Source organism: Gobius niger (assembly GCF_951799975.1).
Source record: "Gobius niger genome assembly, chromosome: 16".
NCBI lineage: Eukaryota > Metazoa > Chordata > Actinopteri > Gobiiformes > Gobiidae > Gobius > Gobius niger.
In genome coordinates, this window is record NC_136867.1 from 5,156,241 (window position 1) to 5,184,215 (window position 27,975).

At 41.8% G+C, this 27,975-nt stretch overlaps 1 protein-coding gene across 1 annotated transcript; it reads right to left on the minus strand.

The window, feature by feature from the left end:
- Positions 1–270: 270 nt before the first annotated feature.
- On the minus strand, positions 271–16,661 carry fut9a (fucosyltransferase 9a). Its single transcript, XM_079573721.1, has 3 exons — positions 16,336–16,661; positions 6,316–6,548; positions 271–2,620 (listed from the first exon to the last, which is right to left on the minus strand). The coding sequence occupies exon 3, from the start codon at positions 2,610–2,612 to the stop codon at positions 1,530–1,532; it is 1,083 nt and encodes a 360-aa protein (XP_079429847.1). The 5' UTR covers positions 2,613–2,620; positions 6,316–6,548; positions 16,336–16,661; the 3' UTR covers positions 271–1,529.
- Between the last annotated feature and the right edge of the window lie 11,314 nt (positions 16,662–27,975).

Sequence of the window (27,975 nt, forward strand, 5' to 3'; positions counted from 1 at the left end):
TGCATCAAAGAGGTTATAGCACGGATTAGAGGTTAGCATAGAGCGTCTTTTGATTACATTTAACATCGACACCCGAGGATCGACAGTCCCTCGTCATCGCCTTACGCAGTTCACAAAGTGCCAAAATAAAGCCAACATTATTTTATTTAAAAAGTAATGAACCCTTTTCATGCCAGGCTAGTTCCAGCTGCCTACCGCTTTGCGTCCGCCGTCGTCGCTAGCAAAAGCAAACGTTAAACTCCAACAGAAAAAGGTATTATCCGTTCAACTATCGTAACCTTCGCGCTCGCATAAGTTAGATGGAGTAACCGCACGACACACTGTACTGCACAAAACACACGTCAAAAAGCGGAAATGGCGATGATGGCGAGTTTTATGCTAGTAATTAGCAACAGTTGTTAGCCTACGCATCCAATAATGCACGGACTGCCTTCAAAGCTACTAAAAAATAGCCATGTAAACCTTTTTGTACAGATGGTCGTAGTGCTGCACCAAAACGTTCTAAGATTTAACCGTGAGACTTTTAGAGCTGAATATTTAACTGTCTGTGAAAAAAACGTGGGTTTGGCGCAAAATGGCAATAACATTGGGAGGGTGGCGTTAACCGATATGTTGAGGTAGCCGTGTTTCGATGCACTAAATGAATGTAAAGAAATGGGTATTGGATGGATAGCGCTAATTGATACTTAAATATCGAAATAAATTGAAAAATATAGACTGATTGTTTTTATAAGCAGATTTGTTTGCTTTGCATTACGGTTAGCCATAAGCCTCGAGAATAAACGAACAACCTGAAGTATCCTCCAGTGTAGTATTTTCCAACATAATGTAGTGTTTTGAAAAGTTTTTAACCATATTTAGCCTGCATGGTGTCCCGTGAAATGAGTCTGTAATGATATAAAAAATAATAATAAAACCTCTATTCCAGCAGTATAACCAACATTCGTTCAACTCTCCATTCACTCTACAGTATCAACAAAAATAATAGCAGCATGTGGTAATGTAAAGCAAATCATAAGTTTGAATTAAAATAATAACAATAATAAAAAGTAGTGCATTAGTTGTCATTGAAATGGTAGACCGGCACTGATAGGCCATGTGTTGTGTCTGGAATGTGAAGCGTGTTCAGCTCGAGCACCCAAACTGCACCACAGGCAGTTTATCCTCCACCACTGAATATGAACGGATCCAAAGGCTGAGCACGGTATCTGACATCTACTGATGGTTGGGGAAACACCGGAGAGTGTTTCATTACTAAATGGTTAAAAGGTGCTTTAAGTATGTCTATCAGTACTTATATATTTATGATTTAAACATAATAAATAAAAATCTTCAAAAGGCAAAGTAAGGCTCAGCTAAATTGGCTCGCAAAGAAAAAGAATGTGTCACTCTCCTTTCTGCTGCATGAACTGTAATGAGTGTTCATGTACCAAAAACAAACTGCTGCATAGGTTCCGCAGCACCACCCCGAATACCATTACCCCCCTCCCAGTACTAATACCTTATCCCCAATACTGTACCATGTAGTCCTATTCGCCCCAGTACCACTTGTCCAGGTTATTGACAGCCTTGTACTCCTTGTGTCGACGCAGGTAGTCGCAGGCCAGGCAGGTGTGCTCTGCCCAGAAGTAGGCCTTCTTGACTTTAAAGTGGTGCCTCCAGTCGAAGTACCTCAGGTACATATCCTCGTTCTTGTCCAGCAGCAGCAGGTAGTCTGCTAGCTCTTTGGGCGAGGTGAAGTCATCCACGTGGATGAAGGCATCTCCCTGGATGAAGTTCTCATAGTTCTGCCGGGGAGGTCCCAGCACCACGGGCACTGTGCCCACAGACAGGGGGTTGTACAGCTTCTCTGTGATGTAGTCCTTGTGGATGGAGTTCTCAAAGGACAAGTAGAACTTGCAGCTGGCCATTGTGGGGAAGTAGTCCTGGTCAGCGATGTACTCTCCAAAGGCCTGTCCGTACGCGTGCACCTCTATGTGCTTGTACAGCTCGTTATAGTACTTGACCCTCACATGGTCCTGGTTCCAGTTGCTGACGATCCAGCAGATGAGCTTGTTCTTACTGGGGGGCACAAAGTCCTCATCCCCCTCGGCCGCTACGATGGACCCATAAGGCACTTGGATGTCGGCGTCCTGCCGGTAGTTGAGCGTCAGGTTGAAGAGGTTCTCGATACCCGGCAGCTGGGACGAGTGGGACGGAGACTCCAGGTTCATCCAGATCCACTTCTGGAAAGAGGGCCTCTGCATGGGGGGCAGGTTGGACAGGTCAGTGCAGATGTCCCGGTGGTGAATGACTACTCCATCCGATTTGTTGTACAGGTTGCGGTCGGCAGTGATGACGCAGCCCTCGATGTTAAAGAGTGAGCTGCACACTCCCAGGTCATACGTCTGTCCGAAGGGCCAGAGCCACACCAGCACCGTAGTGACGTTCTTGTCACTGCGCGTGGAGAACAGGCTCTTGACCCGGTCTGTGGACACTGTGGATTCCACTGGGCCAGACAGCCAGCTGGTGGCAGGCTTAAAATACATCAAAAACAGAGTGACGAAGCATCCCAGGACAAAGGTGCCGATCAGGATGGGTCGCAGGATCCTGTGGAAGGGTGCAGAGGGCATACTCTAGCCTGAAAGAATCACAGTGAGAAATATACATGAGAGAGGAGCACAAACAAACACAATGTTAACACAATGAAGATGAAGATTCTGAGGCAATTATATTCGAAGCATGCCTAGATTTACTTCATTAAGAAGCTGACATTTCACCATCAAATGGTGAACTCCAGGGCTTACAGACTGTAGCTCCCACTAGATGTCTCAAGGGGTGGTGACATTACAGTGATGTCACCAAAAACGTTCCTGCGCACCCTTCACATAAGCAACATCCAAGGTGTGTGAGAGCTAGAAGCACAGACCCCAACGTCTCTTCATGGCTGGATGTATTATATCTTCATAAACTGCCTCCTTTAGCCCCCTGTTGTTGACAAAAACGAGACGGGACACACTTCACTGCCATGTCATCCCTTCTGATGCATCTCATGAGGTTTACAGTGAAGCCCTGAAGAATCGACATGTTTGATGAAGAAACACTGGATTATAATGGACACAATGCTGTGTTATCACTGTCCTCCCAGACACAGAATGATCTGCTCTGAACTGGTTCGCTCTAGCGTTGCCTGATGTGGGCCACAGTACATCCGTCTTGTGCTTTCCTATTGTATAACATTTGTACTTGGAGAAAAACATTACGGACCGTTAGTCCTTCTATAATTCGTATTAGTGTAAAGAACATACAACTTAGTGTAATCAAGCTTTACCATGATAAAGCATTACTCTCCCAGCTGCATAAATGATGAAATAGTTGCCTAAGCTGCTATGCAAATTGAACACACACTCTGAACGCTGCTCCATTTGTGCTCAGTGAATTGACAAGCAAGTGTATCATCCATTGACCCCACTTTGCTATTATTGTACGGCTTTCTGAGGTTATTGAGAGCACTTTGAATATTAATGCTGTTTGGTCTTTTTTTGAGTTTCCACAGACTGCTGGAGAAAGAGTGGAATTTACCTGGACACAAATCTATACCTTCCTGGCACAATTGTCTAAGTCATGTTTCAAGGTTTATGGGAAAATGGGAAATACAAAACCCAAAGATATTTTGTTGCTCTTGTTGTAAGAAGCCATCTGATGGGCTGGCGGCATGGTCAATATTCAGCAGAATGAAGCATAAATCTGTAACACACAAGGTTACTATTGCTGCCTACATTTACGCAGTAAGTCAATGCAGTCTGGGCTGGCTGTGCTCTTTTTAGACCTCTCTCATCTGCATCCGGTCATCCTCTTCATCTTTCTACTCAAGTGTTAAGTGTCCTTCCACGCTACATGTCCAAACAATGTAAATCTGGACGCAGTTTTAATTTTAAACAGACTGAGTCCACAAAAGCACAAATAGAGCTCAGGACAGTGATTTGACAAAGCAAAAGGAGGTATCAGGACAAACTTCTGGAAAACTCTTCTGTCTGACTTTTGTTTCCAATGTTAGTGAGGTCAGTTAAGAGTTTTAAGTGTCTGAAATCAGTTCAGCCGCGCACCCTCACAGTCTGTGCTGAGCAGGTTGGGTTTTGCATCCTTATTACGCTGTCTTTGTCAAGAGCTCAAAGTTCTGCGATGTGGAAAACCTCTTTGTCTCGTGCCAATCCCCCAAAAACGGCAAATGTGAGCTTGTCTAATCTGAGACATCATATGAGACATTGCATGTTATGAAATGTTTTGAGAGGGATGTTCTTCACCAGCTGAGAAAACAATTAGCTACTTTGCGGGACCCATTACAGTTCGCTTACTGGAGGGGCATAAGTGTGGATGAAGCCTTATTGTACACTGCGTCCAAATTATTATGCTAATGACATTTTTCTAAAATTTTCCAAACTGTCAACTCAAATGAGAGTCAGCATCATTTTCAAGTCTTTACCTGGTAGAGGATCATTTAAATGTGGTTGAAAAAAATCTCCCAGTGATAACAGCATTTTTTTTAAAGAATAAATATAGTAAAAACCTCAAAATCCACTGTTCCAAATTATGCAACTCATCGTTTCAATACATTTTAAAGCTTGTAATTAACTGAAAATGGTCATTTGTTGAATTTGTAGCATTAGGAGGTCATATTTACTGAAACCAAAAGCTATTTCAATCAAAAAATATTAACAGGTCAAGTTATATTTTACCATAGGAGCCCTTGTGTGATAGCAGCTTCAAAATTCTTAAATCCATTAAATTTGTGAGTTTTTGGACAGTTTGCTGCTTGGATTTCTTTGCAGGATGTTAGAATAACCTCCCAGAGCTGCTGTTTGGATGAAAACTGCCTCCCACCCTCATAGAAGTTTTTTTATTTTGTTGAGGCTCCAAAGGTTCTCAATAGGGCTGAGGTCAGGGGAGGAGGGGGTCCACATCATGAGTTTCTCTCCTTTTATGCCCATAGCAGCCAATGATGCAGCGGTATTCTTTACAGCAGGACATGGTGCGTTGTCATGCATGAAGAGGATTTTGTTCGGGAAAGCACAACTCTTCTTTTTGTAGCATAGAAGACAGTGGTCAGTCAGAAACTCTACATATTTTTCAAAGGTCATTTTCACACCTTCAGGGAGCCTAAAAGAGCCTAAAGGGGCCGACCAGCTCTCTCCCCATGATTCTTGCCCAAAACATGACTCCGCCCCCTCCTTGCTGACGTCACAGCCTTGTTGGGACATTGTGGCCATTCACCAACTATCTACTACTCCATCCATCTGACCATCCAGGGTTACACGGCCTCATCAGTGAACAAGACTGTTTGAAAATGAGTCCTCATGTATTTCTGAGCCACTGCAGCCGTTTCTGTTCATGAGCTTCAATTAACAGTTTAGGGGAGGCCCGGATAGAAGGTTTATGCACAACTGCAGCCTCTGGAGGGTCCTACACCTTGATGTTCGGGAGACTCCAGAGGCACCAGCAGCTTCAAATACCTGTCTGCTGCTTTGTAGCATCTGTTCTCTTAATCTGATGTGTTTGGCAGAAACTGTCCTTATTGTGCCTTTATCTGCCCAAACCCGAGTGTGCTCTGAATCATCCACAAATCTCTTATCAGTACGATGATTACACTTAATATTTCATGAAATATCGAAGGTTTTCATATCTAGACCAAGGCATTCAACTATTTCACGCTTTTCATCAGCAGAGAGATCCTTTTTTTCCCCCATATTGCTTGAAAATGATGATCTGCATAATAAAGTAATAATACCATCCAATTTTTTTTTACCTTTTTGACACAAACATACAATTTGCATAATAATTTGGAACGCAGTGTATATGCAGACTATCTGCCAACACTTGGAAAAGACTGGCAGCTCTGTTCGTATCATGTTTTTCTGATTTTGCTTGTGCTTTGAATATAGTATTGTCACATTTTTTAACAGATAATCTTCATTTTATAAATCATTGAGTTTGTTAGACTTGGTGACAGGTGTTCTAAATTCGATTGCCTTATGGTCAATATCTGTTGAACTATTAAGATGACATGAAACAAAAACTGGTGCAAAGCTTCATGTCATCTCTGTCATCAAAAAAGAGCGAGGTCAGCATACTTTATCTTAAGAGTACCATTGTTGGCATTGTTCAATCACACATGGCATGATTGTTTCTGTATAAATGACTTTAAGCCATGAGAACCTGAACCCAACCTATCCATGGGTCCATCCAATATGTCATACATTTTCCCTCTTTTGAATGTCCAGGTTCTAGTACGCAACAGGAAATAACTCATGTAACTTGCTCCTCTTTTTCTGCACAGACCTGGTGGATTGGAGTGCCGCGAGGAATCCAAAAGCGCGTAGAGAAGGCGTGGGCGTGACGGGTCCGGGTCTACATGGGGCCGTGGGCGGGACAGGTCCTCCCTGCGGTGCGGCGCTCATAGAGGGAACATGCAGGTGAGCAGCGACGGTGTCGCGGGCCTCTGCCGGGTGAACTGCGAGGAGCTAGTGTAGAAGGCTTGATCTCCGGTGTGCGGGTCGCCTCAGAAGTGCCTTCTGTAAGAGAGCAGAGGAGAGGAAATCGATACAAGTGAAGACGAGAGAGGAGAGATAAGAGGCCGGCTATTGTCAGGGGACAGAGTGACTGGCCCTGTCATGCTTTTATTTTGTTGGTATATTAGCAGGGCTGGTACTTACGATACTATTGTGGTATTGCAAAGAAGGTATAGGTACATTAAATAGTAAATCTTTATTCAAATTTTAGTGCTGTTGGCAATCAAAAATTGAGATTAAAAAAAAGGAAGAAAGTGGTGAAATTTTTTTGGAAAAACTGGGGGGGGGGTAGAAAACTTCTGCCCTTTTGTTGTTAAAGGAAGTTTCTTGGTTGTTTTACCTCAAACAAATGATGATGATGATGATTTTATTGTCATAAAGAACAATATTTGTAATATAGGTATAAAAAAAACGTATCTTTCAGGTATCAGTATTGAAAACCAAGTATCGTTGAAGCACTTAAAGGGGATGTGTGATATCTTTGTTTCATTTTGAATAATTGCGCATGCACAGTATATAGATACAGACAGCATCTTTGCAAAGGCCCATATATGGTCATGTTCAAAGCAGCCAGAAGGGAAAACAAATAGGAGATCAAACTGAACTTTCTCCCATTTCTCCACAATTACTTTAACAAATGCTGAATTCTGAGTATATTTTTCTACTAAATAAAGATACAGAGACACGGAGACAAGCAAAGTGTTTCAACAGCCTATAAACACGTACAATTAACAATACTAACGTATGCTAATGTTTGCGACTGGCTTGTCTTCATTGGTGTGTGATTAATACGTTTATAGTCCACCTGAAAACGGCTAAAAAGAGTGAACATTTGTGATTTTCTTCCTCCTCCGCTAGGCCACGCCCCCTTGTATGACGCATTGCTTTCTGTGATCTACCTCTGGCATTAATTCTGGCAATAATTAATAATGACTTTGAGCAAAGGGTTATACGGATGACTTTTATTCAAGCTTCTTTGCTCGGTGCATGTGCAGGTTGTTTGTGTAACCCCATGAACTTTGACCCAGACCCACTCGAGCAGGTTTCGTGGCTTTTATATGAAGCTCTGGACTCACACATAGACAGGACATGTGATTACAGGGGGTCTGACAGTGTCTTCTGCCCCTAAACACACCACACTAGATACAAGAAGATTATTAACCCCTTAACTCCCGCCTGAACCAAGCACATTTTCTCCAGTTTGGCTTTACCCCAAAAGCTCCAAAAGCTTGTGGAAAAAAGGTGTGAGAATAGCGACAGAACTGAGACAAAAACAATGATGAAGATGTGACAAAAAAGTGAGAAAACTTTGACGAAAAAGTGACGAAAAAATGACAAAAATGTGACCCAAAAAATGTGACAAAAAATGACCAAAAATGTGACCAAAAATGACAAAAAAATGACAAAAAAATGACAAAAAAGTGACAAAAAATGACAAAAATGTGACAAAAAAAGACCCAAAAAATGACCAAAAAATGACATAAAAAAGACAAAAAAATTACCCAAAAAATTACCCAAAAAAGACAAACAAATTACAAAAAATTACTAAAAAATGACAAAAAATGTGACAAAAAATGACAAAAAATGTATGACAAAAAATGACTAAAAAGTGACAAAAAATGACAAAAAATGACATAAAAAAGACAAAAAAATTACCCCAAAAAATTACAAAAAAGACAAACAAATTACAAAAAATTACAAAAAAATTACAAAAAATGTGACAAAAAATTACAAAAAAATTACCCAAAAAATGACAAAAAAGTTACAAAAATGAGTTAAATCCCCCCCCCCCCCCCCCCCCCCCCCAAAAAAAAAAAACGATGGGAAAAAATCTGATGACGTGAGGAAAAAGATCCATTTAGATGAGTTTTGTAGATCTTAGCTTTCAAATGAGGTGTTACACTGGCCTACAGGATTTGGGTAAAGCTGAACTGGAGAAAATGCTAAGAGGTTAAAAAGTATGAACTGTACACTGTATCTATGGAGCTATTGCAGTTGCTCCCCTGACAAGCAACTGACAAAGATTGACAACATCTAAACTTGACTGATGAGCTGATATAAAGTTGAGTAAAATTACCAAAATGCCAAACCAGTTACATCAAATCACACAGCAGTCAAAGGGGAGGAGCAAAGTGCATAGCCATGGAAACCACCTCTGCCGGGTAAAATACCCTCCAAATAAAAGTTGGTGTTGAAGCTGATCATGATTTTAATAATCAGATACATTTTGATGATATTCAATAAACAAAATAACCTTGTTACATTTGCACATGAGAGCACTGCCATCTAAAGGCTGAGGCTCAAAGTCCCCGAGGCCGTTTGAACCATCTCGGAACATTTGTCTCCAATTGCCTAAAGAGCAGATAGTGCCTTTGCTAATGAAGATCATGACAGCTGTATATGCATGACCAAACCCTCATTAAAAGCTTTCTACTCTGCTGTATCCTGCAACACAGGATTAGCCATATGTTGCCATGTTCTCGTTAAAATGATTGCTTTTCATTCAATTGCATTGGCATTTCATTACATTATAACGTTACAATGGGTTTTATCACACGCATATTATTTGGATATTTTGACTCTACTATTGATTACAGAAGAGAAAAATAAGGCTTTTCCAAATGATACATCATGATATTGAACATTTCTTTTGTGTGTTTTGTTTAGGGCTGGGCACCGTTAAACCTCTTCTTCTTTTTCTTGCTTTTTTTGACATGATTGGTCACATTTTTGTAGCTTGATCGTAGTTACATTTACACGCAATGTGGCCAAAACGCTACAAAAAAATCATTGAGAACCTGAAAAAAATAATGCCGACAGTAATGCCACAAAAAAGCAACGAAAACGTGACAGAAATCTGAGAAAACCGAGGCAAAAACGTGAGAACAATTTGACAAAAAACGAAAGCGTGATGAAAATGACTAAACAAGGACTATACGAAACCAAGGAAGAGGTACCAAACAAACATGAAAGATGTACTCACCACCGAAAGAAGTACCAAACAAAATGAACTCCACTCCTCCCATTTCTAGACAGTTGTAAATGCGGAAATATTTTTGCTGAGCCACATTATGCACTCAGGCGTACAGATGGGACTTTGAACTCAGCTGAATCATTTTATACAGCCTCACATTCTTTTCCTCGTTTATATCGCGCTGCCTCGTGTTCTTATAGGCTTTTAGAAGCTCTGTTGGTCAAACGACTTGGACCTGATCTTGTGTTTTCCAAACGCAGACTATAGTGTAACATTTTCATTTCTTGCCACTCCAGACTTAGCACATTTAAGAGGGAAGCACGTGGGCTGGAGAAACACCCATGGCCAATGCCGGTGTATGTACAACAGCTTTTTCCTCCAGGGCCGAGGCAGAGGGGGTGTGGGGGTTGAACACACACATTTGTTTTGTTGCTATTATGGCCGAGCGAGTGCTGATCCAGGCCTGTAGGCTATATCGCTTTCTCTCGAGACATTGTTTAGTTCATGATGGAGTTGATAAAGCTTTTTGTTTGACCAGTGAGAGCCTGTATTGCCTAAAGGGGGGGTATTATGCAAAATCGACTTTTTCAAGCTTTACATCATGTTATTGTGTCATTCCCTCATTAAAAACATGCCTGAAGTGTTGCCTTGGCACATTCACGTGTTTTTGAGTAATCTGTAAAAACTCTGATGGCGGCCATTTTAGGGATAGGTTTGCCTGAGTCCTCCTAGGAACGCCCCCACCTCCTGGAGACGCCTCCGAGCTTTCGTCACCAGCCGAGTAACCAACCACTGCTCCTCAGCAGAACCCGCTCCCCACTGATGCCACAGACAGCGTGTGGAGGGGGCGTGTCGGAAAGGCTCCGAGGTTCTTAAAGAGACAGAGGCCTATTTCAAGACATTCACTACAGCCATTTTGAGAGAGACATTTTATACAAGGCAGTTATTCTAATTTACTGCATTTACAGACCAACAGAAGGTTTGGTCATCATTGTAGTGTGATATAGACTGGTGCTATGTGACTGAAAAAAGCAGAATACCCCCTCTTTAAGGAAGAACACAATGTAAATCAGGAAATGAATGTGAGGCCATCAGAGCACCGCTCTCAGTGCTGCTTATAATAAACCACGCCTCAGTCGACCTCTTCTCTTTCTATAAGCGACGTCCTCTCGCGAGTGGCACAGACATATAGCGCAACAGCAGCTCCACTTGGAAGAAAGCCATCGACTTAGAGGCACAAGATCTGGTCCCTTGAGTCCAACACTGTCCCTGTCCGGTGTCCAGAGAGAAAGAGATGTACAGCCGGTCCCGCTCTGGTGCCAGTCTGCACTCCACTATATATGTGTGTTAACGCGACCCAAACAAAAGCACGTGTCCACCCCCACTCCCCCACCACCCCTCTCCCCTTTGCAGCCGCGGAGTCTGAAAAACGTTGTTCTACGTAACATCACCATTAGCCATGGGAGTCTGTCCTGCCCACTTACAGCCCACTCAAAGTGCTTGGTCTGGATCTACAAGTGAACTCCTAAGCACAAAATGTTGCGCTATAGTCTGCATTTAGAAACACAAGATGGGGCCCATAGTGTATAGGCTAAAACATAGCCTGCTGCTAGATCATTAGTTACTGACGAAGCCGCCTCCTCTAGCAAGACGGCTTTTCATGATTTTAAGAGTAACGCATTTGAATCTTTTCGGTGTCAGACTCCGGCATAGCGACACTGAAATAAATAGAATCGTTCCGGCGCCCACTGCACCGTGATAGAAGAGGCTCTAATTAAACGTCATGTCGCGTCTCCGGTTGGACTCGCCGATGGCCCGGTTTTCCCGCGCACATTAGACGGGCTCTGCGCTACAAACAATGACTGTCAAATGGAATAACGCCGTGCGCGCCCTACAGCAGGAAGCCAACCGTTACCTTCCAGTGACGAATCATGAGCTGTCCCGAAACTAGCACACCACGGAAATGTCAAATGTATGCACGGACTACAAATGACCACACGGCGGAACATTCTAGGAAGTTTTTTCTCGTGGATTGTGCAAATGGATGCTGACTTTGCATAGATTTATAGCGATACAGTAAGCGGTTAGACCTTAATTAGTCCACTTTAGATGTATTAAGACCTTGGCTTGAGGGTGCTTTGTCATGTAATATCCCCTACAAACATGTTCTGAAATGAGTGCGGTTCTTCTATTCATGTCGGTGCTTTCAAAGCTTTCAGTCGGGCTGCGTGAAATGTGAGAATAATGCACTTTGCGCGAGACGAGAGCCCGCTCCGGGAATCCACTAAGACCCAGGCAAAGCATTAAAGCGGGCATGCATGCGGGGCTTAAAAATAGACTTTGTTTCGGTGCTTCGGCATTGATATCTTACGTTTATCTTATGTATTTGTAAGACTGAAAGTAGGAACAATGAAATGCAGGCGCAATAGAGCTGGTTTGGATTTACAGCGTGGTTTACAGCTTCAGCTCGGCCGGATGGACACACTTTGAGTAGAAACTTTCAGAACCGATATTATGTTGGTTTGTGGGCACAGTTGGGGGTTTTAACAACGACACAATAGTATCCAGGAAGTACAGATCGAAGCGCCGGAACCATAGGAGAAGATACTGCTAAATTAAGCAGGATTAACCTGAGTATAAGTCAAAACAGTGTGAATGTAGTGAAATACTATACTCCAGGTCAGTCTTGGTTTCACCTCTTAACTCCCGCCTGAATCGAGAGGATCTTTTTCCTCACGTCATCAGATTTTTTTTCCATCATTTTTTTGTTGGGTGTTCAACTCATTTTTGTAACTTTTTTTGTCATTTTTTGTCAAATTTTGGTAATTTTTTTGGTCAATTTTTTATCACATTTTTGTCACATTTTGTGTCATTTTTTTGAAATTTTTTTGTCAAATTTTTATCACATTTTTGTAATTTTTTTTGTCATATTTTTGTCATTTTTTGTCACATTTTTTGTCACATTTTTTCGTCAATTTTTTATCACATTTTTGTCATATCTTTGTAATTTTTTTGTCACATTTTTGTCATTTTTTCATCAATTTTTCATCACTTTTTTGTCAGTGTTTTCTCACTTTTTTGTTTTCATTTCATTCATTTATTAATTTATTTGAATGGGACAGTGCATATTAATGAACAGACAACTAGTGCTGTAAATATGACGGATTTAGCTCAAGGCTAATTTCCATCCGCAGTCCCAAAAAAAACAATTTCACATTTCCATCATTGTTTTCGTCTCAGTTTTGTTGCTATTGTCACTGCTTTTTTCCAGAAGCTTTTGGACTGGGGTAAAGCCAAACTGGAGAAAATGTGCTCGGCTCAGGGGTTGCAGGCTACGTCGCCTTTAAATCATAAGCCCTGCAGTGACCGGGAATCGAGCTAGATGCTAACCCTGCTAATTTGTTGATATTTTACGTTATATGGATGTTGTATTTCCCAACTTTTCGTCTTGTGATCGGAGTATCGGCGGTTCCAATCCCACAGGTGCGCTGCTGTTGTGTCCTTGGGCAAGACACTTCACCCGCCCTTGCCTCCGGTGTCTGCGTACACTGGTGTATGAATGAGAGTGTGAGTGGGTGACTGGTTCCCTTGATGTAAAGCGCTTTGAGTGCCTAAAGCAGGTAGAAAGGCGCTATATAAACCATAGCTCCCAAGTAGGAAAGTTTTATTATTGCTTACACCTAGGTGACGTTTCGGGCGTCCTGGCCCTTCATCAGAGGTTTACAGCCTCTCTCTGTAAATGTGTAGTCATAGCCTTTAATCCGTCATCCATTATTTCCTTTCCCCAACGGTCCTTACTGTAGTTCAACACTCCCTGTAAGGCCAAGGTTCAGACTGCAGTCAGCTGGATTTAAGAGGATTTACCAACAAGGAAATACTCATAGAAATATATAGGGCAAAATCGGATTGCATAAAAAAACATGTGGGGTAAGCAGTGTTTTTTTTTTTTTTTTTTTTACCATTTCAGGTTTGTGCTCTCCTGGAAACGCCTAATGCACCGATTCAATGTTCCTCCGTAGATTTATTTGGGAAATTGTAAATTCAAGTGCCGCTTTCTTGAAATGCATTTTCTCACATTGCATTTCCTGGGTGCCAAAAACAGGCCCTCCATCATAGAACCTTTGGCCCTCTTACCACCCGCCTGAACCAAATGCATTCTGTCCTCTCTGGCCATTATATAGGTCTGCGTAACACCTCATTTGAAAGCTAAGACCCACAAAACTGATCTTTTTCCTCGCGTTGTTGCTGTGTTGTGTCACCTTTATGTTGTTGGTTTTTTTTTGGTCACATTTTTGTTGAGTTTTCGTCACATTTTTGTTGAATCTTTGTCATTTTTTTGTTGCGTTTTTGTCACATCGTTGTTGAATTTTTTGTCACATTTTTGTTGAATTTTTTTCACATTTTTGTTGAATTTTTGTCACATTTTTGTTGAGTTTTTGTCACTTTTTGGTTGAGTTTTTGTCACATTTTTGTCGCATCTTTGTTGAGTTTTTGTCACATTTTTGTCGCATCTTTGTTGAATTTTTGTCACATTTTTGTTGGATTTTTGTCACATTTTGGTTGAGTTTTTTGTCACATTTTTGTTGAATTTTTGTCACATTTTTGTTGAGTTTTTGTCACTTTTTGGTTGAGTTTTTGTCACATTTTTGTCGCATCTTTGTTGAGTTTTTGTCACATTTTTGTTGGATTTTTGTCACATTTTGGTTGAGTTTTTTGTCACATTTTTGTTGAATTTTTGTCACATTTTTGTTGAATTTTTGTCACATTTTTGTTGAGTTTTTGTCACTTTTTGGTTGAGTTTTTGTCACATTTTTGTCGCATCTTTGTTGAATCTTTGTCATTTTTTGTTGCGTTTTTGTCACATTTTTGTTGAATTTTTGTCACATTTTTGTTGAATTTTTGTCACATTTTTGTTGAATTCTGTCACTTTTTTGTCACATAGTTGTTGAATTTCTTGTCACATTTTTGTTGAATTTTTGTCACATTTTTGTTGAATTTTTTGTCACATTTTTGTTGAATTTTTTGTCACATTTTTGTTGAATTTTTGTCACATTTTTGTTGAATTTTTGTCACATTTTTGCTGAATTTTTGTCACATTTTTGTTGAATTTTTGTCACATTTTTGTTGAATTTTTTGTCACATTTTTGTTGGATTTTTGTCACATTTTGGTTGAGTTTTTGTCACATTTTTGTTGAATATTTGTCACATTTTTGTTGAATATTTGTCACATTTTTGTTGAATATTTGTCACATTTTTGTTGAATATTTGTCACATTTTTGTCACTTTTTTGTTGAATTTTTGTCACATTTTTGTTGCGTTTACATCCTTGTTTTTTTTCTCATTTTTTTGTGGCTGTTTTGCTGCTTTTTTTCCCCAAGAAGCTTTTTGATTAGGGGTCAAGCCAAACTGGAGAAAATGGGATCCGTTCAGGTGGGAGTTAAGAGGTTAAGGAGCAGACACCCATTTAGGCCACATGTGATGCACAACACTGGCATTTGCAGAAACCGAACCCCCAAAGCTTTACTTTGGGGGTTCCGTGCCGGTTTCCCACAAGCGTCTCACCTAATTCCAAGTTCACTGTGCTGTATCTGGACATGGAAAGAACACACAAACTCCACACGCACCAAGTCAGCGAATCGAACCCCGGGACCCCCTAAGCATAAACCACCATCATTCCTTTCCCTTATATGCTTATCTGACCGTTTTTCAATGGGGAGCGCCAGAAATCTTAGAAATCCCACTGGTTTTGACTTCTCAATTCCCGAGCCCCATAGCCCGGAGCCCCCTTATTCCGAATCGTACGACTAATTAACTACCAGAGAATGCAAAAACGATCTCCCACCGGCAAATATATCTGTTCAAAATCAAATGAATGAACCGAGATCCATGTTTTCAGCTCCTCGCAGCGGCGTCGCTCATCAAACGGCACAATCGCCCCAGCACCGTGAGCTCGCAATGGGTAAATGATGGTGTTTCCATGGTGATGCGGCTATACCACGGCGTGTGCCACTGTCGGGATAAGTGTGGCAATTCCCCCCCCCCTTTCTCAAGAGTTCCATACAATTGAGTCTTGCACGTTTAGGCTACACACACACACACACACACACACACACGGCTGTTCTGTTCCCCTTTCCAGGTGCACGTACGTGGACGAGAAGGAGCCGTGCAGCGTCCTCAGCATCCAGAGATACGGACTATACTTTTTTTTTTTTTTGACAGAGAGCGTTTGGAAACAGGTTGCCTCGAGATATCGACGCGCGCGAGGCTTGTGAAGACGCGGGCCGTTTGCGTCGCTAATCGTTTTTTTTTTTAGCGAATCGTTTTAACGAATCGTTTTCGGCTAATCGTCTTTTTTTTTTTTTTTTTTTTTTGTGCGCGTAAAAAAAGGACCGCAATTCCTCGGCGGGTTTGTTGTAAAGCCAGCCCTCACTGAAGGTCATTTTTGGATGCTATAACCGTGCCACTTCTTTTTTTTTTTTTTTTTTTTTTTTTTTGGAATGGTTGTCCTTTACGCTGATTCGGGGGGCTCTGCGGTGCATTGAAAGGCGAGGAACCAATATTTTTTTTTTTTTTTTTTTTTTTTTTTAACGAAAGTAAATCAACTGGTTCGATCGGCGCTCACTCGGAGGGAAAACGTTCGTCGATATAATTGCGGAAATACTAAGACGTTGCTCGTGCGTAAAAAAATAACAATAATAATAATGAGCTCGGGTGTTTTATCCCAAAGCAGGTTGCCATTTCTCGTGGGAGGGGGGAGAAAAAAAATGCTAATAAAAAAAACAAAATAGCCATGCATGCGCTCGCTCACTCGCTCACCATCTCGACGGTCAAAACGGCGATCCCTTCTCATCTCCTCCTCCGCCGCCCGTCGTCTCCTCTCCCGGATGCACTCGCCGGAGGATGCTGCTGCTGCTGCTGCTGCTGCTGCTGCCGCTGCGGCGGCTCCGGGAGCGAGGTGAAACGGTTATCCGGCGCGTCTGCAAGAAACCCCGGCCGTGAGCGAGCATCCATCGTCCTGCAACAACCCCCCCTCCCCGACGACGATGCACCTTGTCGGCTTTTACGTAGCCGCCACGTCTATAGCGATGCGCGGCGGCGTGTTATGATGACCCCCTTATGTGCGTAAAAGGACAAAAAAAAAAAAAAAAGGAGCTCCCCCCGAAAAAAAAAGAAGATAAACGTCCGCGCGCAAACGCCACGATTCAAGAAGTCAAGAAGAAGGAAAAAAAATCCGGCTGGAGAGAGAGGATGGATGTTGCACTCACTGGAATAATGCCCCCCCTCTGCTCCTGCTCCTGCTGCTGGCTGCCCATGCGCTCTGCCGTGTCCTGTTTACAGTCACTGCAGCAGCAAAGAGGACAGGAGAGAGAGAGAAGAGAGGGAGAGAGAGAGAGAGGGGGGAGAGAGGGAGAGGGAGGGATGGAGAGAGAGATGCGCGCGTGCAATCCCACACCGTTTTATCCAAGCGCAATTACGCATCGATCACAGGAGGCATCGCTGATGTTCCGGTGCCGTGATCCACTGCGGATCGGATCCGGCGGCGTCTCGACACGACGCCCGCGCTGTGCCATGTCTGTAACGCGCGCGCGACGTAGCCTATACGCGCTCCGGCCGCGTTTGTCGAGTCATGAGGCTGAGGGAGATGTGGCTGGCTATATGTTGTTAATGCTCACACTGCGCGCGCGCACACGACTGGGGTGACCTAGTGCACGAGAGCGATGCAGCGGGGGCGGTGACACACGGAGGATTTGAGGCGTGAAAAAAGAAAAACAGAGCTGGTGAGGGGAGGGCGGGGGACAGTGGGGAGGTGACGCGCCAGATCGATAAAAAGACGCAGCTGGCGCGCGAAAGGGCTGAAATAAAAAGGCGACAGTGTTTAAGGACGGGCCGAGCGGCGGCTCCAGCTGCGCGCGGCCCGTGTTTGTGGGATTGTGTGGAGTCGTGTATGGGCTTTGAGAGAAAGTAGCCCCGTTTACTAGTTATTTGTTTAGGGTTATGCTTAAAGTGGCTGCACTTTATTGGCATATGATTGGATCCCAACATCAGGGGCGGACTGGGACTGAAAACGGGCCCTGGACTCTGACCAGCCTGGCCCAAATGAGCGTAAATGCAGCACTTCCACAAAGACATATGTGAACCTCTTACCTCCCGTCTTAACCGAGTGCATTTCCTCCAGTTCGGCTTTACCCAAATCTAAAAGCTTCTCCACTGGAGAGCAACATTTGAAAGCTAAGACCTACAAAAGTGATTGTGCCCTTTAGCTACTTTGTTGCAGCATGTTTTTGTTGTTTTTTCATTACTTTTTGTGTGGCTTTTCATTGCTTATTTCGTTGCTTTTGTTGTCATGGTTTCGTCACGTCTTAGTCACTTTTTTGTCACGTTTTTGTTGCTTTTCTGGCTCCCTCGTTGCTATTTTGATGCTTTGCTTTTAAGTTCTTAGATTTGGGTAAAGCACGGTTAAGGCGGGGGCCCAAGAGCCAGTGGCCCTTCTGTGATCTTCCAGAGTGGACATATGGCCAGTCCGCCCCTGCCCAACATGTAATACGGACTGATACTTAAATATAACATATATATATATATATATATATATATATATAATATATATATATATATATATATATATATATATATATATATATATATATATATATATATATATATATATATATATATGACACTGAGGTTTAAACGTAGCTTTTGGACATCTTTGAAATAAATCATAATCAGGTCAAATGGACATCTCTGCAAAATCAAGTTATTTTCGATGGACTAAAGTGCGTCATTGTGAAGATTTATCTTGTACATATAAAATATTCAATCATAAATCTTGAAATACATTGTTTCCGCACAGTTCCCATTGAACCGAACCCTTTACTGATGCCTCTGCTTGGCCCGTGCTATACTCACCTCCCAGCAGTGACCAAACAAAGCTCTGTTTTCCCTTCATGAGGGCGTAGGATGAATGCCAGCTTTGGGGACACCAGCCTATAAGGCCCATAGTAACTGAGACGGGCAATGACTGCGTACAGGAACAGAGGGGCCTTAGTGTTTCCGGCCATATGTTGGAGTGACATTTATCATCAGAAAGAATCACTTACCCATTGGCAATGACGTGCCCCTGTCCTCGGCGCTCGGAGCCTGGAGAAAACAGTGACCGTGTGTGCAGAATAATGAAATCTGCAGCGAATTTATTAGATTAACGGGAGACCGAAGTCAGCAGGAAAATACAGCTTTCAAGGTCACACAAACAGAAGGGACACTTGTCTGTCACGCTTCCTTTTTATCATCATCTTATGACTCAGATGAGCATCTTTTTTTTTGTATCTGGAGGAAGCGCTTTGTCACGTGGTTGTCGGGGTTACAAGTATTGCTCCTAATAGAGGGAGTCACTGCCCTCCGCCCGCATTGTGATTACATCGTGCTTTTTGCTTTCAAAATCCAAACTAAGTGCTTTAGCTCGAAATATGACAGATCTTTTTATAAGATAAGATACGATAAACCTTTATTGATCTCACAAAGGAGAAATTCACTTGTTACAGTCGGCGTTCAAGAAGATCACTCAGAGTTAATAAAGTGCAGCTGATGCAGAGATTATTGCACATGTTACTTCACAGTCTTATTGTACAGTCTGACAGCAGTGGGGATGAAGGCTTTGCGGTAGCGCTCCGTCCTGCACTGAGGGTGTCTCAGTCTGCCACTGAGAGAGCTGCTCAGCTCTTCCACAGTCCCGTGCAGTGGGTGGGAGGTGTTGTCCATGATACCATACCATACCAACTTTATTTATAAAGCACTTTAAGAACTGTACAGTTGGCCAAAGTGCCGCACACAGAAACAGACACAAATATTTACAGCAAAAAAAATATGAGGAAAAAGTACAACAACAACAGCAGGCAACCTCAATTTGCGTTAAACGCCAGAGAAAAAAGGTGCGTTTTTAGGAGAGATTTAAAAACAGGAAGGGACTGGGCCTGTCTGATCTCTAATGGCAGCTGGTTCCACAGCCGCAGGCCGGCAACAGAGAAGGCCCGATCTCCCCGAAGTTTGCGCTTGGTTTTTGGGACAACCAGTTGCAGCTGATCCGCTGACCTGAGAGCACGAGAGGGGGCTGAGGCTGAATCAGGTCAGACAGACAGGAGGGGGCGAGACCATTCACACTTTTAAAAGTAAAGAAAATAATTTTGAAATCAACTCTAAATCCGACTGGGAGCCGATGGAGCGAAGCTAAAACCGGTGAGATGTGGTCATGTTTCCGTGTCCCTGTTAAAAGCCGAGCTGCAGCGTTCGGAACGAGCTGCAGTCGAGAGAGAGAGAGAGCGCCCCCTGGCTCACACCAGCATGAAGGCCGTAACAGTCTCAAAATGCTGCCTTGATAAAATGGACTTCAATTTCGACAGTTTTCTTAAGTGGAAAAAACTGGACTTAACGACTGCGTTGATTTGTTTCTCAAATTTGAGTTCAGGATCGACTCTTACACCCAAATTGGAAACAACCGGCTTGATAAAATCCGACAAAAAGCCAAGGTCAGGAGGGGTGCAATTAGGGCCTCGAGGGTCAAAAACCATGACTTCAGTTTTGTCCTGATTTAGGCATAAAAAGTTAATGATGGAGGTGAGCTTGGCCAACACCCTCCCCGTCCCTCACCTCCTCCTCAGTGCAGGGACCATTTTTGGAGGGTTTTCCACTTGACTTTTGTTTCCATAACCCTCCGGATTATTGCCACAAATGTAATTTCTGAAGAATTGTAACCGTTTCCCTGAACAGAGGACTGAGGGGGAAGTTGGATATTGATGAAGCCGGACACAACGGGCAACTTTGAAGCAGAACTTTGTAAATCCAACAGAAACGTGGAAAAAGTCAATTTTCCGATTTCTGTAATACAACTTAAAATGTGAAAACTAATATGATGATCAGTGACACATGTCAAGCCTTTGTTTGTTATAATTTTCATTAGGGCTGCTCGATTATTGAAAAAATAATAATCACGATTATTTTTGTCATAATTGAAATCACGATTATTCAAACGATTATTTGTTGCCTTTAAAAAATCCATTAAAAAAAAGACAAAAATCCAGCAAAAAAGTGACAAAAATCCAGCAAAAAAGTGACAAAAATCCAGCAAAAAAAAGACAAAAATCCCTAAAAAAGTGACAAAAATCCATCAAAAAAAGACAAAAATCCAGCAAAAAAAGTGACAAAAATCCAGCAAAAAAAGACAAAAATCCAGCAAAAAAAGTGACAAAAATCCAGCAAAAATCCAGCAAAAAGTGACAAAAATTCAGCAAAAAAGTGACAAAAATTCAGCAAAAAAGTGACAAAAATCCAGCAAAAAAGTGACAAAAATCCATCCAAAAAAAGACAAAAATCCATCAAAAAAGTGACAAAAATCCAGCAGAAAAAGACAAAAATCCAGCAAAAAAGTGACAAAAATCCAAAAATTAAAAATTAGAAAAAAAAATAAAAATAAATAAATTGTAATCGATTTTTTGCGATTATGCTAATTTTGTTATCGTTTACTGTTGTAATCGAAATCGTAATTGAATTTCGATTAATTGCACAGCCCTAATTTTCATGATTATGGCTTACAGTCTATTTAAAAAAAATATTCACATTTTCTGAGATGTTTTATTGTTTTTTTTTACAAGCTGAGAGCCATAATGATCAAACTTATAACAAATAAAGGCTTGATATATCTCACTTTGCATGATGATTTTGGCTTACAGCTTAAAAATGTTGTGAATATTGTGAGAAGGGACTTTATTGTAGCTCAAAGTGTAATGAATCCAAAACACCCGCAAAGGGTCCTGAAACTTTAAATGGTCTCTCAGTCTGGTTCAGTAGAATTCATCATCATGAGGGAGACTGCTGACCTGACAGACGTGCAGAAAACCATCATTGACAAAAGCCTTAAAAAGGTAGTCGAAGTCGGATGTTCTCAAAGTGCTGTTTTAAAGCACATTAATGAGTGGAGGGGAAAAGTGTGGAAGAAAAAGCTGCACAAGCCGCAGAGATTGCCGTGGTCTGGAGAGGACTGTCAGGAAAAGGCCATTCAAAAGTGTGGGGGACCTTCACAAGGAGTGGACTGAGGCTCATGGAGTCAGTGCATCAAGAGCCTCCACACACACACGGATCCTGGACATGGGCTTCACATGTCAGGTTCCTCTGGTTGAAGCGTCCTGGTCTTCCATGACTCCTTAGCAGTGCCACAGATGCCACACACCCGCATTAAAGGGATATTTCAGGATTTTTGACATAGGGCCTCATTTCCTAGTTATCCAGAGTGTTGCTGATTTCTGGAGATATTTTTTTTTTGCAATTCATGCAGTTCTTATATTTGAAGAGCTTAGTGGCGCTAGGCTAGTGCATGTCTATGGTATCAGCTAGCCTGCACTAAAAACAGTCTTACACACTCCACAGTGCACCTGAGGCAAATCACTTATAACACCAGACTAACCATATAAATGTCTGTGTCCATAGAATAATATTTGGAATATAGCAGACCTTGCATTCCATGAATAATGGCATTTTGAGGGACTATCTTCTAGCAGATCCGTTGTGTAGCTTATACAACCACGAAGCTAATGCGCTTAAATATAAATGCAAAATGGTTAAAATTCCTCTATCAACACAGACATTTATATGGTTAGTCTGGTGTTATAAGTGATTTGCCTCAGGTGCTCTGTGGAGCGGGTCAGACTGTTTTTAATGCAGGCTCGCTGATACCATAGACATGCACTAGCCTAACGCCATTAAGCTCTTCAAATATAAGAACTGCCTGAATTTTAGAAAAAAAAAATATCTCCAGAAATCAGCAACACTCTGAGGCCCTAATGTCAAAAATCCTGAAATATCCCTTTAAAGGGACTATACAGAGTTTAAAAATGTTAAAATAATGTATTTTTCTCCCCCTACATGTTCCAGCCATGTCCTAATGTGTAGAATGAGCTCAGACCTGTTCACCACAACTGCCTTAAAATCATTTTATTGATTGTATGTAATTTGAGATTTTGAATTTGGGGTTTTTACAAGCTGTAAGCCAAAATCATCCAAATGAAAACAAACAAAGGTTTGTTATAGCCAATGTCACTTTGCATGTAATGAGTCTTTATCATTTATTACTTTCACATTTTAAGTTGAATTACAGAAATAAATGAACATTTTCATGATATTCTAATTTCCAGAGTTTCACCTGTAAGTAAAACGTGGAGTAAAAGTAAAAAAGTACTTGTTGAAAATGTTTCTTGTGTACTCTTCTGAATCCTGATGTTACCAAAGACACTGCATGTCCCTAACTCGGGCCTAATAGGAATACGTTTCCTTTCTGTGAGACGCCGTGGCCACAGACAGGTTACTGTTACCTTTTCTTTTTCTTTTCACTAATACAGTGTCGATTAAAAGTTGAAAATGGCCCAAAAAAACTTTGCATGCTTTGCAAGTAGAACTTTAGTATGCAACAAGAAGAAATGGAGGTGAGTGAACTTTTTATTGACAACAATAAATAAACTGAAGTAATCTGTTTTTGCAGCTGATCAAAAGTTTAGGACCACATGACTTTAGAAGGACAAATTTGTGCAAAAATGTGGATTCAGTGTCATTTTGTGTCACACAGTCATGATGTTCTCATGTGATTGCAAAGGCAAAACAAAATCTCCTTTGTGCTGCTCAAACACCCAAACATGGGCTGCATCCGAAACCATCAAATCATATCCTCTAAGCACTAACACCAGCAACTAACTCCTTAACCTTTCATGGGTCGACTGTTAGATCTGTGCAGTTAGGGAACTAGAGCTTCAGCTGCATTTTGAACAATCCGTCCGTCCTTAAACAGGGGAAAGGGAAGTGACATCACCAACAGCTGTTTTTCTTCTTCTTTAAAGTTATTGGTGGAGTGCAGGCCAAACAAAAGTGCATGTCGCCCCCTGCTGTACAGTGTCCAACAACAACATAGTGTCCAAACAAAGACATTTAAGGAGAAAAATAAATCCAGATGATCCAAACATTTCCCTTTAGTGTTATTTATTTCAACAGCTGTTTCTTAAAGCTACAGGAGCAAATGATCCATGTGGCTCAAGTTTCTACTAAATGAAAACAAAAGCATTTAATCTGTTTACTGAGTTTCCTCTTTAACACTGACATGTGATTGAGCTGTGGGGACGACAACAAAACTTTTATATACTTTTATAAAGTTTGGCTTGTGCAGAATCTTACTTTTTAATTATTATTATTTTTATTATTAAATGTGCTCCTGTCAATCAACAGTGGTTGCGCATAAATCACTCGAGGGTGGGGGCGAGGGGGGTGGGGGGATTCGGCGCAGTGGCTTATGGGATGGCACATAGCTCCTAATCACCGGTTAGTTAGCATCAGAGGTCCCTATGCTAAAGTGGCTATGATAGTTAGCATCAGAGGCCCCTATGCTAAAGTGGCTATGATAGTTAGCATCAAGGCTCCTTTTCCTAACTACTTCCTAACTGACAGCCCAATTCGGAAGCAACTTGTCATGGCGGACGCTGACGCTCATCCGGTTTGGCGTAAGAGCTCTTAGCAATCTGACCATTTCGGACGCAGCAATGGTCTAAACAGGGCCTCTTGCTGGATCGAGCTGGAGGACCTGATTGGCTTTTCCATCAAGACACTGGACGATTCTCGACCCAAATGAAGGCCATTACTGGGGGCGACTGCTGCCCAACAACCAGTGGTTCCCACAGACCAGGGCCTCTGTAACATCTCTGCAACTCTCCCTGCACTGAGCCGGAGGTGCAATACACACTAATGGATTCACGAAGAAGAAGCTAACAGGCTAGCGGGCAAAGCTAACTGTGGGCTAGCGGGTATGCAGTGTTTACAGCCACATTTGAGTGAAAAAAAATATCTTCATTGTGTCATTGGACAGTGGCACAATGTACAATATCCCTCTGCCTTTTCTCTAGTGTAGTATTTACTCTCACGGACAATTATTGAGTCAATAATAAAACGCGACATGCTACGACACCTGCAGTGGCGCTTATGGCCTCTCGGGGCGTGAGCTACTTAGTTCTGCTTTAAGGTCTCGTGATGTTCTGCTCCCGAAAGGACAGGCAGTGAGACGTGTTCTTAGTTTTGGTGCATTTATTGAATAAGAAGTGTCAACAAGCAATGCATGCAGTCACGGCCGTGATGCTCAAGAGTGAAGTGTGTACAAAGTAGCGTGCAGGATATTGTACATGGAGGAAGGGCTGCCCAAATCAGGCGCTCTCTCACAAAGTCCAAACGGACAGTTCTGAGGCTCAAGGAGATCAGGCCTTTGGAGAATGTTTTGCTTTTGAAGCCGTTCAGTCGCAGATGCCTGAGGGTTATTGGGATACAGTCGGCTCCAGTAATGGTCTTCATTTGGGTCAAGGATCGTCCAGTGTCAGTCTGATACTCCGGCTCAGTGCTGGGACCATTTTTGGAGGTTTTTCCCGCTTGACTTTTGTTTCCATAACCCTCAGGATCTTTCAAGAAATTCAAAATGACGTCTTACTGCGTCAGACCTCAGCAGTGATGGCACGCTGCAAGAGGCCCTGCTTATGCTGCTCAATAACCCGACCACGATCAAAACAAGAACGTTTTTTTTGCCTTTGCATCAGGACGTCATGACAGTGTGAATACCTGACAGAAAATGATCACAGATTTGGCTTTTTTAAAGTCATGTGGTCCTAAACTGTTGATCAGCTGCAAAAAGACTATTTCAGTTTATTTGTTGTTTTCGAAAAAAAGCTTTACTCAGTTTCTTCTTGTTGCATGTTGATTTTTTTATTTTTCAAAAAAACTTTAATGCACTAAAGTCAATTGGCTCTGTGCATGGCATGTTTTTTGGCTAACTTCCTGTTGGCATCAATCAAACCAATCGAACATTATCTGGTGCACTTGGCAGACCAACGTGCTTTCCATAAAAACATAACAGAAAACATTAAATTACAAAATATTTAGCGTAATACTTCCTGTCCACATTTGAATTAATGTAAAAATAAAAACAGAAGAAAACCTTAATAAACTTAATGAGCTCAATGAGTTTCATAAGAATGTGTTCAAATGATTCGTTTGTGTCAAATTAACGTTAGCCTTTAGCGTCGGTGCTAAAACAGCTGCAGTTGTTGAAGTACTTCCATCCTGTGTACAGTTTGTAGTATGTTTTAAGTAATTATCCAACAGCTGCATATTTCCTCTCCCACGTGAACAAAGCACCGACCCGTTCCTTTGCCAAAGGCTTCAGTGTTTCATAGAGCCTCACTTTGCTCATCCCGAGAAACATGAGTTTATTTTCACTGTGAACAGAAATACTTTTGTTGTGGCTATAATCGTATCCACCTGGGCTCCTATGATCAGCAGGTGATGAGCTCCACCTGTGAAGATCCCGCCCCTTCCCTCTAGACTGACTCCTATTGGCTGAGCCGTGTGTCTGTCGGCTGCTCTGTCCCGCACAGCTGCAGAGTCGAGGAATCATACTCCGGAACAGCAGGAGGCGGTAATGCTCCTTTAAGCTGGTTGCCAACTGCCGTAAAACAAGAAAAAGAAGAAGAAGAGAGCGGGGAGTTTAAACATGCGAAATATAAAGAGAAATGGATTAGGATTCCGTATGTCGAGGCTGTGGGGAAGGTGAATGAGATGTCAAACGATCGTCCAGAAGAAAGTGGAAAAGATTGTGTTATATGGGGGTAAGAAGAAATTTTGGGAATTCATTGTGATGATTATTAAGTGTGTGCCGAATCTTGAGGGGAAACCAGATTGGACTGATGTCAGCAAAGAAGTTTTTGGCTGATGATGATCATGTGTCTGGAGAGGAGAGGAGTACGTGTAAAGCACTGTTGGTGATCACTTTCTTTTTTTCCACCTTTCCTTTTATTGTAAGTGTACGATCGATAGGGGTCATAAAGACATCCAGTGGGTGGCAGTGGTGCACTACTGAGTTTGCGATTAACCAACCAAAGAAGAAGAATAGTTTGGGACGGGTTGAAGGGATTGAGGTGGCTTCTACAGGCCAGTGCAGAAGAGAAGACTCTGTTTTTACATCAATCAATCAATCAATCAAATGTTATTTATAGAGCCCTTTACAACACTCAAGGCGGCCAAAGTGCTTTACAATAAAACCTACTGGATTGAATTCCACCCTATTCAGAATCAATAAAGCCGTTTTGGACGAGTGTGCGGTACAGTGTGGAGAGGGACAGACTGAAGAGGTCAGTGATGAAAGCAGGACGAGACTGGAGTATTAAAGGGCTATGGGGGGGGGAGAGGGAATCAAAACGGTCTGGGGGACATTTTCAGAGGTATAGAGTAACACTCCCATACAGTAGGTGGCGGCATGCGCCATAGTTTGGCTAGCAGCCCGCCATTAAACCAAAAGAACTCAGTCAAGTTTTTGTCATTTTAGTCAAAGCAATAGTTTTGCTCAGAATAGTTTATTTAACGCTAATTTAAAAGTCGTTAATGAGACATTTTCTCACAATCAATGAAATACATTTGTTCTTTAGATGAAGCTGAAGAGTTTCAAAGCAAACACTCATGCTGTCAAATGTCTTCATATATTAATTTTGGCAGGACACAATCTTCAACCCCATGACTGTCCAAAATTTATTAAAGAACATTGAGAATAGTTTTGAATTGGGCCTCATTCACAGAGGCGTCAGAGGCGTCTTGTTCATCCACATGGTGAGTAGATGGATGGGGTTCGACACTGTTGTGTTTTACTGTTGACTTGGTAAGACTGAGCTCAATTAAATTAAGCCAGATGCAGAATTTCGGCCACAATACTGGCTTAAACTGAGCTAGTTAGTTTACTTTGAAAGATGAGTCTGTTTACTAAGTTAACAGTCAACAGGAGAACAGTGGTAATAATAATAATAATAATACATTTTATTTGAATTGCACTTTACATATGAAGAACACATCTCAAAGTGCTACAATTTACACAAAAAACAAACAGAGCAGAAACAGGCAGAACATATCAATAGTAAAAACACGAGGAATATTATCAGTTAAAAACACAAAATAACACACTAAGAATAAGCCGCACAAAATAAGTGGGTCTTAAGTTTACTTTTAAAAACCTCAATAGACTGGTGCCCTCAGATGGTTGGGGAGGGCATTCCACAGTCGAGGAGCAGCTGCCTGGAACGACCTATCTCCCATAGTGCGGAGCTTTGTCTTGGGGACCAGGAGTTGGTGTCTGTCAGTGGTAGTAGATAGAGGCAGACGAGCTCTTGTCTTCGATCTACACCTTGAAGGTTGGGCCAGATAAAGGTCACAAAAAAAGCATTAACTGCAATGCTTACCAAATTCTAAATTTCATTTCAACATACATTCATATACTTTACTAAATCCAATTAAGTAAAATATTTGCTGCATTCATTATGAGAGGATCAAATTAGAAAAGGCAGAAAACCATTTGTCTAAATCTTAAATATGGTCTGGACAATTGTGGCTTTGTTACTGCACTAA